Source organism: Saccopteryx leptura, chromosome 2 (genome assembly GCF_036850995.1).
Source record: "Saccopteryx leptura isolate mSacLep1 chromosome 2, mSacLep1_pri_phased_curated, whole genome shotgun sequence".
Lineage (NCBI taxonomy): Eukaryota > Metazoa > Chordata > Mammalia > Chiroptera > Emballonuridae > Saccopteryx > Saccopteryx leptura.
The window spans coordinates 257280554-257291715 of record NC_089504.1 but is presented as its reverse complement, the minus strand read 5'-3'; the positions used below and the strand labels follow the sequence as shown (position 1 = coordinate 257291715).

General features: G+C 51.8%; 1 protein-coding gene across 1 annotated transcript; it reads left to right on the top strand.

Moving 5' to 3' along the window:
* Positions 1-495: 495 nt before the first annotated feature.
* Positions 496-10788, top strand: MYOC (myocilin). Its single transcript, XM_066371514.1, has 3 exons — positions 496-1113; positions 7872-7997; positions 9441-10788. The coding sequence occupies exons 1-3, from the start codon at positions 552-554 to the stop codon at positions 10223-10225; spliced, it is 1473 nt and encodes a 490-aa protein (XP_066227611.1). The 5' UTR covers positions 496-551; the 3' UTR covers positions 10226-10788.
* Positions 10789-11162: the final 374 nt, after the last annotated feature.

The window sequence follows — 11162 nt, the reverse complement described above, 5'->3', positions numbered from 1 at the left end:
TCCCTGAAGCCTGGTGGCTCTCCCTCTGTGTATCCATTCTGGCTGTGGTCCGTGTCACTGCTACAGGGACAGAGGGACTCTGTCCCAGGCATGTCTGTGTCCCCGGTTTCTGGCACAGGGCCTGACACAGAACAGGTTCCCAATACAGTCTGTAGCATCCATGGAAACGTGCTGGAAATAAACCCTCGCTGAAATCACCACACAAGCAGTCGTGCAGGAGGAGGCAGGCACGTGTGCGGGCGTGTGTGCAGAACAGGGTGGGGACGGAGGAATATGATGGTGTTGCGGGATGCGTAAAGTGGGATGTGCTTTTCGTAAAAAAAGAAATTCAAAACAGACTTCTGGAAGGCCCAAGAGTCTCGCCCGGCAGCATGAAAACAGCCCTCCTGGGCATGGCCCCACCCAGCTCACGTGGCCACCCTCTTCCTGCAGGACTGGCTCCCCAGTATATATGGACCGGCAGGGCCACCCACCCGGGCACCAGAGGTTGCCTCGCCCAGCCTCTGTGCCTGCCCAGGACTTCTGTGCACAGCACTGCAGCGGGGCCCACAATGCCAGCTGTCCGGCTGCTGCTCCTGGCCTGTCTGCTATGGGGTGTGGGGGCCAGGACAGCCCAGCTGCGCAAGGCCAATGACCGGAGTGGCCGGTGCCAGTACACCTTCAGCGTGGCCAGCCCCAATGAGTCCAGCTGCCCTGAGCAGGGCCAGGCCATGTCAGCCATCCAGGACCTGCAGAGAGACAGCAGCGCCCAGCACTCAGACCTGGAGGACCTCAAGGCCCGACTGGGCTCCCTGGAGGGCCTGCTCCGAAGGCTGGCCTTGACCCAGGGGGCCGGGCCCGCCGAGACTCTGGAGGGGCCGCAGAGCCGGCTGGGCCCCCTGACCAGAGAGCAGGAGCAGCTGGAAACCCAGGCCAGGGAGCTGGAGACAGCCTACAACAACCTTCTCCGGGACAAGGCGGTGCTGGAGGAAGAGAGGCAGCGCCTCAGGGCAGAGAACGCGGACCTAGCCCAGCGGCTGGAGAGCAGCAGCCAGGAGCTGGAGAGGCTGAGGCGTGGCCAGTGTCCCCCAGCCCGCCGCACCTCTCAGGCTGTGCCACTGGGCCCCAGGGAAGGTAAGGAGGTGACATGACATCGTTGCAGGTGGCCCAGGTGCGCCCTCCTCACCCTCTCCTTCTTCTGGAGACCCCATGCATGTCAGCCCAGGGCAGAGAAGTGAGGGGCGCAGAGCGATCGCCTTCACATGTTACCGGTAACTTAACTCCTGGTGGTTTCGAATTTTGTGCCTACCCCATGACAAAGTCGTCACAGCCCACAGCAGAATGAGAGCGGCTGGGACCAGGTGACACGCACCTGTTCGTGATCAGGAGAAAGTGCCAACCATCCCTTTTAGAAAACTACCCTTTTGTGAACCTTTGTTCAGAGAGTCTGATTCCTACCTTTTGGGATGAACATGATCTCTATTTATGAAATGGTAAGAGATTTAGGATATGATGATAGGTGCTAGGTTTTTTTTAATGTTTATTTTTTATTTTTAAATGTCCTTCCTTAGCAAAATAGAGGAGTTAATAACCCTTTGTCAGTTCCCTCAATAGGTTGTTTTAGAAGTTTTCCTGAACTTTGTCCAATCAGAGAACCCCTGCTTTGAAGTCACCAGGCTACTCCTTGGGGTGGCTTTTGCTAACTGAGACACTCCTGTGTCCATCCTGGCCCCCGAAGGGGGTGAGCACATGCTGGGGAGAGGCACACTGTCCCCCACAGTGGGGGAGGAAGGCAGTTCTGTGTCAATGTTTGAGAAATTGTGCCCCCCAAATGTTCACTGTTGAAGACATTGTCCAATCGGGAGGCCGCAAGCAAGCAGAGTTAGTCTGGGCTGTTCAAAGATGTTAACGTCAAGGGTGGAAAAAAGGGTGGGGAGAGGGGGGCTTGTTCCACATTGAAGGAGACTGGGGAGACCTGGCGACCAAATGCAGTGATGACCGGATTGGCCCGGCGTCTCGGGGAGCGCAGCTACAGGGGGCAGGTTTGGGACCATGGAGGAAACCCTAGCTGCTGCTAGGATGGTGCTATCCGGTTAATGTTCGGTTTCTCGGTGAGTCATGGCATTGAGGTTAGGAGGTGTCAGGAGGCCTGCCGTTAGCTTTCAGGTGGTTCAGCAAGGACTGGAAATAGAGAGCGAGAGGGAGACCGGTGAACCGGCTGCGGCAGAGTAGAAACAATTGGTGAATTGAAGTGAACAGGAGTTGTAGACCCTTCTTTCAACTTTTCCATAGATTTAGACATCTTCAAAATAAAATAACAGAAAAAATATTTCCTAAACAGGCTTTCTACATGAAAGGCAAGCTCGGCTTAGGAAACAGCAAGAGTCCGTGCCTGGGTGTCACTGTGGGAAGTCACTCAACGTCTGCGTGTTGTTTCTTATCCACAGCATGGCCCCGAACATTCCCACGGGGAACAATCATCTCTGTGGGGCCCAAATTAAACCGCTGAGCTGGCAAGGGTCCCTCTAACCCTCTAACCCTTCAGGGCCAGAGTTGGAAGAGATCCAGTTGTATCGTTTACAACGAAGGAAAGTGAGGTGTGCAGCTGCCCAGGGCGCCCCGGTTGCAGAGCTGACCCGGGTAGACCTGCGACCCGGTGGACGTGAGTCTTGGAGGCCAAATGAAGGAATCGTTCTTCATGGAAGTTTCATGAGGCAGGAATTATTTTAGACAGTTAATCGAAGGAGGTTACATTCTCAACAGAAACGTGTGAGTGTGTACGAATAAGTGTGTGAGTGTGTGTATGTGTGAGAACAGAAGTGATGTCTGTTTTAGGGTGCATAGTCATTAACAAGTCTTTGGGAACGGATGGGATGTGGTCTCCTGTTCTGTATTTTATTTTGCCCTCTGCAGCTGCTCTGGTCCTGAAATAAGGACCACAGCCACTATGATGAACTCCACACGTGGGCTTTCCATGAGCAGGAGGTTACCTTGGCACAGGCGAGGGGGCCGATGTGGAAACCGAGGCCCCCTGAGAGGTCACTCAGCAGGTCTGTGGTCACCCAGCCAGCTGGTGGCAGAGCCAGGACTAGAATTTGAGCCCTCCACCTGAGTGAGGGTCTGGGACCCTTCAGGACCCTGAGGTGGCCTCTGGTTTATAGAACCATAATGGTAAAAGATAGAAAAGTCCCATGGAAATGTCAGGGAGAGATATGCTTGGAACAAAAGATCTGCTTCGAGGTCCTAGATGTGAGGATGCAGGGGTACCTGGGAGGCTGGGGTTGGAGGGCGGGGTGTCTTATGCAGCAGTGACCATAGCCGAGGTGCGGGGGAGGGGGTAGGAGCTGAGGCCTCGGGCTGGGGCTGGGGGAACAGAGGAGAGGCCTGACAAGGTGGACTTTTTCTTACCCCACCTGTAATCCAAATGGTCTCCCCACTTTCTTCGCCACGTAATTGTCAGAGAGACCACAGCTCTTTAGAATCGCAGGAGTTGCTTACTTACACGTGTGTGTATAAGTTGCAGTAATACCTGACTTTGTAATGCCAGTTTTATAGTGACACGTCTGCGAACCTTTTAAGTAAGCCCAAAGTGGGAAAACAGAGATGACCAAAAGGTAAAGGAGAGCCGCTTATTTACATCACCAGGGAAGCCCCCTGTCCGGTCACTGTGCCTCTCCACTTTGGACCAGCACTCCCAGGGACATAGCCAGGGTGAGCGCTTGTGGTTTATATGGGGCCACACCCCAGGGAGAAGCGGGGACAGGGGTGAATGAGACAGAGAAGGGAGGAGAGCTACCAGGGTGGGGGGGGTTCTCCAGCTGTCACCTCAGTGGGCGGCAAGGCTCACGGTGCAGAATGCAGCAGAGGAAGGGGACATGCACCAGAACCGATGGCAGAGGGTCATCCCATTGGCTATACACACAGATGTGGGCACCAGGCTGGAGCTTGGGGAACGTCAGAGTAGCTGGGGAGGAGGAGCTGGGGGCAGGTTCCAGCAGGTGACACCTGCTCCAGGCAGGTGGCCACAGCAACAGCAGGGAAAAGATGGGCAGGATGTGCAGGGGGGGACACCGCAGGTGTTCAACACAGGCACTGCGGGTTCAGGCTCCTTGCCTGCAGCTGGCAGCCCCTCATGGGGTTCTCATGCAGGTTAAGTCATGGGTGGGGGGTCGCCAGCACAGAACAGCCTCTCAGAAAATGGCTCATAGATACAAAGGGTGTCTTTTGCTTGAGCTCCTCCATTGCTTTAAAATATGATTCTGTCACACACACGGATTCTAGAGAATGTGGGTGTTGGAACAGCACCCAGGACCATAGTCTGCCAGCTAACCTTCACTTTCCCAGAGTACTCGGGGCAAGCTGCCACCATGTGGGCACCTAATTCTTCTTCACGCTCTGCATTTATACAACACTCACCTCACTTTTCAGGCAGTGGTAGGAAATAACTATAAAAATCATTACAGGGTCACTTCCCTTGTGTATGCAGGGGGTCCTCGGGCTATGACACAGTTCCGTTCCTGAGACAGTGACATAACCCAAATTTTGGTGTAAGTCGAAACACACCCTAGCCTAAGTCACTTACCTATTATCCTAACATAGTTGTAAAATCATAATCTAGAACATAAAAACACAAGTAAGCCACAGAAAAAAGAAAGGATATAAATATATTGTACTGTAGTAACAGAAAAAAAATGACAAAAAATGAGTAAGTTGAAATACTCATGTCTCAATTTTTAAAAGTTTTTATAGGAGTGAGCATTGTAAACTCGAAAGGTTGTATGTTGAGGCTATTATAACCCGAGGACACCCCTTGTATATACAGGCAAGTTGATATAAATTTTGTTTCTGGGGTAAGCTCTCTAGAAAGTTTCTATAAAGCAGAGGTATGGGAGATGGGGGAGAATATGCAGAAGATTTTCAGAATTTTGTAATAGACACGAACAAAGCCCTAAAAATGTTTAATAGTCTGATACAATATAGTCCTTAGTATTTTTAATAACTTCTCCCCCCACACACACACACATACACATTCCAAATGAGTTATGATTTTGAAACATTCCCAAGAAATGTTTATTTTGACACGTTTATATCAAGGACCATTTTATTTATATTTTGAGCTAAGTAGACCAAGGCTCAGAGAGGTTACATAATGGGCCCAAGGTCACACAGCAGGCCCATGGCAGGACTGAGCTAGAAAGCTACAACTTCTGGCCTGGTCCAGGTCCCTTTGCCCAACTGCTTCCCTGCCTTTGGGCCTTTGGACCTTGAGGACTTGCCCCCTCTCCCCCAAGCCTTGGTGCTCAGGCCAGCCAGACGGCTCAGCTCTGGGAATCTGGCCGCTCGCTCGCTGCCAGGTGCTGTGGCTGACACGACCCAGAAGGAGCCAAGGGGCGCACAGTGCAGCCAGCCACCTGCCCACAGAGAGCTGGCCTGCAGTCATCCTGGAGGCTGCTCCCTGCAGGAGGTTTCACCGCAGTTCTTGTTTACTTCAAAGGCACATGAGGTGGGGCTCCCTTAAAGTGTGGTAGAAAGAGGAGGGTGTGAGGGAGGGAGGGGAGGGACAGAGAGAGAGGGAGGGAGAGGTGGAGTGATGGAGGGGGAAAGAGACAGCAATATCTTTAAGGTTCCGTGTAGCCTCAGGTACCATTCTGGGTCCACATAGCAGGTTAGGTTGGGGACGTTGAATGTAATGAATTATTAACAATGATAAAAGAGTAATGAGATGTAAGTGAACTCAACTTGGCACCTCGGGCTGAGGAAGGACACCTTGAAGGGGGTGGGACCCGAGTAGGATGGCGGGTTCAGCCCATCAGATGGTAGAGAGCTGGTCCAGAGCTGCAAAGGCCACCCCCCAGTGGCAGGTGAAGAGACCAGCCACCTGTTGAGTGGGGGAGGCAGTGGTGTCAGGGACAAGCAGCAGGAGCCGTGCTGAGCCAGGAGGGTACCCAGGCAGGGACTCTGGGTTCCCTGTCGAGAGGGCTGTGGAAAGGCTGTGGCCAGGCAAGACTTACTGTGCTCCACCAGGGTCCTCACACTCAGGAGGCCAACTCAGGCTCTGCAGAAGACGGCAGACCTGCCTCCCCACTGTGTCCCCACAGCGCCCTCTACTGAGAAAGCCTAACATGGCACTCACTGCAAAGGAGAAATGCCTTGCTTTTCCCAGAGCACGTATAGAAGGTGCATTCAGCCCTGAGAGGTAATGTGTTTACAATTGACACACCTCCCCCCACAGGGTGGAAAGGTTCACCACCTCTGTGGCCGTGGCAGACATGCATTCAAGTCCTAGACCCTCCACTTAACCAGCTGTGTGACCTTGAGCAAGTTGCTTAACCCCTCTGAGCCTCAGCTTACACATTTGCAAAACGAAGAGAAGGATGTTCACTTTCAGGATTGTTGTGTGGAATAGAGGTCACAAGAGCAAGCACCTAGCCTCATACCTGGCTCCCAGGAGGCGCTCAGCAGCAATTAAATTAGGCGCGAAATACAATCTGAAAGCACTTTTCTATCTCTGTATTCCTCTAAAACTTGTGAAGACACTAGGTGGAATAATTTATGTGAAACTGCTTTGAAATGTGGAAAGGTGATTAACAAATACCTATCATCTCTTTTTATAAAGAAGCCGCATGTCCGTATTTAGTGCCAGTATTTTAGCTATCTCCAAGGAAGTCACCTGTGGAAATACCTATTTCTGGGGGTGGGGGTGATTTCCCCCCACTTTATTTCCTCTGTGTCTAAAGAGGACATTTATTTTCTCAAGTTTCTTCTCACTAATTTGTAGGTGTATGTCTCTGCTTTTCTCTCAGTAGGTCACTCAGTTATAGGACAATCCTAGCCGCTTTCACGAACCGAGGCTTCCCTCAGTTGGCTCTGCATTTTGGCGTACCTGCTCGCCAGCCCACTCTAGACTGGGGGACATCCCCAGGCAGTCACACTCCCATGAAGGCCAGTGGAACAGTGGCCACAGCCAAAGACAGGGGTGGGAGCACTGCAGATCTTGAAAGGGAAGGGATGGAGTGGTCCAGCTGCCCGCCCACCCCCAAATGCCACCCCCAGCACCACGTGCTTTATCCACTGCACCACCACAGGTCAGGTCACAAACTTACATTTTAAAGCAGCTAAGCCTGCTTCTTGTGGCTGCTGCTTTCTCCTTGTACTCAACGACCCCCGGATGACCATAACCCAAAGCCAAAGCAGCGACATGTGGCAGAGCATGGTGACAGTGTCCAACCACGTCACCACACCTCTTCTCTTCTCTGTGGCTCTAACCCTCCCTTAAGTTCCTGTAAGAATCCTGCACTCTGTTTCTTGTCCAAAGCTGGTCTCAGACAAAGATCTGACAGAATGTTTTAACTGAGCATGTAAAGCTTAATGTGCTTATTATTATAAGAACATTTGCCTTACAGCAAAATAAAAATAAAAGCCCCAAATCATTCAGGAAACTGTCATTGAATTCCAGGTACCCCAGAAAAAGCTGAGGGGACCTTCCTAATTATCCCTGAATCATATATCATCCCTACTCAGAAATCAGACCTTCAAGTGGGAGTTATTTTAATGGTGTGCAAGCTGCCCTGATCTTATTTTGAATACCCTATTCTATGCCTACCTAGCACATTGCTATGCAATTTATTATTTGTGAGCTTTTCATTATGGGATTTTTCCAACATGCACTGAAGTGGAGAGAATGCCTGGCACCCCAGCGGACCCACCTCCCATCTCTGACAGCCGTCAGCCAAGTCCAGTGTTGTTTTATCTCCCCCCACCACCCATTCACTGTCTCCAAACAGTTCTCAAACTTCATCATCTCTTCGGAAGCCTATTGGAATGCCATCCTCAACCTGGCTGTCGGGCCAGCCCTCCTCACGGTACAATATTGTCTCTTTCTTTTATTACAGATCCTGGATGGACTCTGGAGAACACGGGCTTCCAGGAACTGAAGTCCGAATTAACTGAGGTGCCTGCTTCCCGAATTTTGCAGGAGAGTGTGCCTGGCAACCCTGGGAGCGAAGAGGGGGACACTGGTATGGAGTTAGACATGTTTTCTTTTGTGCCCATGGGGTCTTGAGCTGCATCTGGTCCTGTGTCTGCGGCCTCTCCAGGGTCAGCAGCAGGACAGCGGCCTGTCCCCAGGAAAGCCCTGTGTCTCGTGACCCACACTTGGGATAGTGCGCTGGGCTGGGATGGACTGCAGTCGGGGAAGATAAGAGATGTGTCTGTCTCACCCACGTGATTGTCACATTGCCTTGATTACACCTGAACAATGACATTTTTCAGCGGCCCCCTCCGATCTTCATTTTAGGGCCAGGTAGACCCCATGCGCCCTCTGAGCACACAGGCTGTTACTAATGGCATCTTTTTTGAATTTTGGGTACTTAGGAAGAATATAGGTGTCCCCTCCAAGGTCTCCTGAGGGTGTGACGTTACGACATAGGCTGTGGTTTTCAGAAATCATGACTCTCACTGTTATCGACAGTTATTGCTAGCCGGGGGAGGGGGCATTTGGAAATAGTCATAGTAGGACTCCCTGAGGTCTGAGCACCTTCTCAAGGAAGTTTTCACCTGCTATAAGGAAATTCTGTGAAAGTGGAGAAATCTGTTGTGACTCTGCTAAAGCTAAATTGTTTGCTTTTTAAAAAAAAACAAACCGCCTTTTTCTTACATGTTTAAAATTATATTCAGGTTTTATTGTATTACAATAATGCCTGAGCCTGACCAGGTGGTGGCGCAGTGGACAGAGCATTGGACTGGGACTGGAGGACCCAGGTTCGAAACCCTGAGGTCTCTGGCTTGAGCCCAAGGTCACTCAGTCTGCTGTAGCCCCCCAGTCAAGGCACATATGAGAAAGCAATCAATGAACAACTAAGGTGCCTCAATGAAGAATTGATACTTCTCATCTCTTTCTCTTCCTGTCTGTCTGTCCCTATCTGTCCCTCTCTCTGTCTCTGTCACCCCCCCCAAAAAATGATGCCTGAGACATGGTTCAATTAGGGCTTGAAACACTGTTTTATAGAGATTGTTATAATGACTTGATTTTTGTCTAATTATTTTTTTAAATAATGAGATAAATTATATATGAAAGTTATAAAGAATACTATCATGAACATGCAGGAGACCCCAGCCAATGTAAGTCGAATATCTGTCAAGGGTCAATTACGATCACACATATGATCACCTAACATTTGTTGGCCATTTACTCTAACCAAGCACTTAACATATCTTATTACACTGCATACTTACAACAGCCCTACTATCCTACCCCAAACACTGATTATCCTCCTTACAAATAAGAAAACTGAGGTTCAGAGAGCAAAGTGACTTATTGAAAGTCACACAGGCAGCAGCAGATGGCAAAGCCAGGATTTAAGCCCAGACAGTCCATCTCTGGGTCCCTGGCTCCTGCCAGCTCCACATCGTGGAGAGACAGCGCGTGAGTGATTTTGTTGGGTGTGTTTTTCCCTCCCCAGGGTGTGGAGAACTCACGTGGGTGGGAGAGCCCATCACTCTGAGAACAGCTGAGACCATCACGGGCAAGTACGGCGTGTGGATGCGAGACCCCAAGCCCGTCTACCCCTACACCCGGGAGACCACGTGGAGGGTGGACACGGTGGGCACGGCCGTCCGCCAGGTGTTTGAGTACAGCCTCCTCAGCCAGTTCACCCAGGGCTACCCGTCCAAGGTCCACGTGTTGCCCCGGCCGCTGGAAAGCACAGGTGCCGTGGTCTACGGGGGGAGCCTCTACTTCCAGGGGGCCGAGTCCAGAACGCTGATCCGGTATGAGCTGAGCTCCGAGACAGTGAAGGCCGAGAAGGAGCTCCCCGGAGCGGGCTACCACGGACAGTTCCCGTACTCCTGGGGCGGCTACACCGACATCGACCTGGCAGTGGACGAGGCTGGCCTCTGGGTCATCTACAGCACCGAGGAGGCCAAGGGGGCCATTGTCCTCTCCAGGCTGCACCTGGAGAGTCTGGAGCGTGAACAAACCTGGGAGACGAACATTCGGAAGCAGTCGGTGGCCAACGCCTTTGTCATCTGTGGCACCCTGTACACCGTCAGCAGCTACTCGTCGCCTGAGGCCACGGTCAACTTCGCGTACGACACGGGCACGGGCAGCAGCAAGGCCCTGGCCATCCCGTTCAAGAACCGGTACAAGTACAGCAGCATGATCGACTACAACCCGCTGGAGAAGAAGCTCTTCGCCTGGGACAACTTCAACATGGTCACCTACGACATCAGGCTCTCCAAGATGTGACAGAGCCACGCTGTCAGAAACGGCAGGAGGAGGGGACATCAGGGGCTCCCGAGGGGATAGCGGGCAGCCAGACAGAGCCCACACAGCTTTCCTCTGCGTCCCAAGCTTGCGCTTGCTACTCCAGGGGGCGTGTGTCATCACGTGTCTGACTCTGTAGGGATGGCAGCCTGGGCCTGTAGTTTCACAATAGATATGCTTTTCTTTGGTCAGCTTTTCAAGGGCTGTCTAGCCAAAATAGTGTAAGTTTTCTGGCAATTTGGGGCAAAAGCTCTAATATGTAGTCGTTTCTTCATGAAAACCACAGGGCTTTTCATAAATGGCTTTCACTGGCTGGAAAGGATAAGATGTTTGGTGGAGGAGGGGGCAACAGGCTGGCGGGCAGGGGCAGGCATGTGCCCGCTGCACGGTTAGCTCCAGCCGCAGGGAGCAGCAGTCCTTCTGCCGGGAGAGGAAAGGCCCTGCGGCCAGCTCTGAACTCACGTAAGAGGCACTGACTCTAGTGGCTTCTCACGCTTCCTGTGAGTCCGGGTGGGTATTCCACCTTTGCCCGTGCAATAAAATGATTGTGCACACCATTCTCCTTGGAGAGTGTGGGATATTTTGCATAAGGGAAGAGTGCAGATTCCAACCATCCAAGAATTCCTTTGTGTTGGGAGCAGTGATGGCAGGGTGCTCCAGGTGTGTGGTGTGTGGTGTGTGTGTGTGTGAGAGAGAGAGACACCTGGCACACAGTGGAACGCACAGATTCCCAGCCCCATCTCCCAGTGCTCTGGGTCCTTCTGGAACCAGCCTCTCCCCTCTCCTGAGCCCACATCCTCTTCTCCATCACTCTACACTGGTTCTTACTTGCTGTCATGGGCATGGATTCCATAAACCACAACCTCAGGGGAGCAAACCTCAGAGCATGATTTTGCAATAACTGAACTTAATTTCTAGC

Excerpts from the sequence above, each read along its gene's own strand:
- MYOC (XM_066371514.1), top strand. The coding sequence starts at position 552 with ATGCCAGCTGTCCGGCTGCTGCTCCTGGCCTGTCTGCTATGGGGTGTG. Across the intron at positions 1,114-7,871 it reads GCCACTGGGCCCCAGGGAAG|ATCCTGGATGGACTCTGGAG; the intron begins GTAAGGAGGTGA and ends CTTTTATTACAG. Across the intron at positions 7,998-9,440 it reads GAGCGAAGAGGGGGACACTG|GGTGTGGAGAACTCACGTGG; the intron begins GTATGGAGTTAG and ends TTCCCTCCCCAG.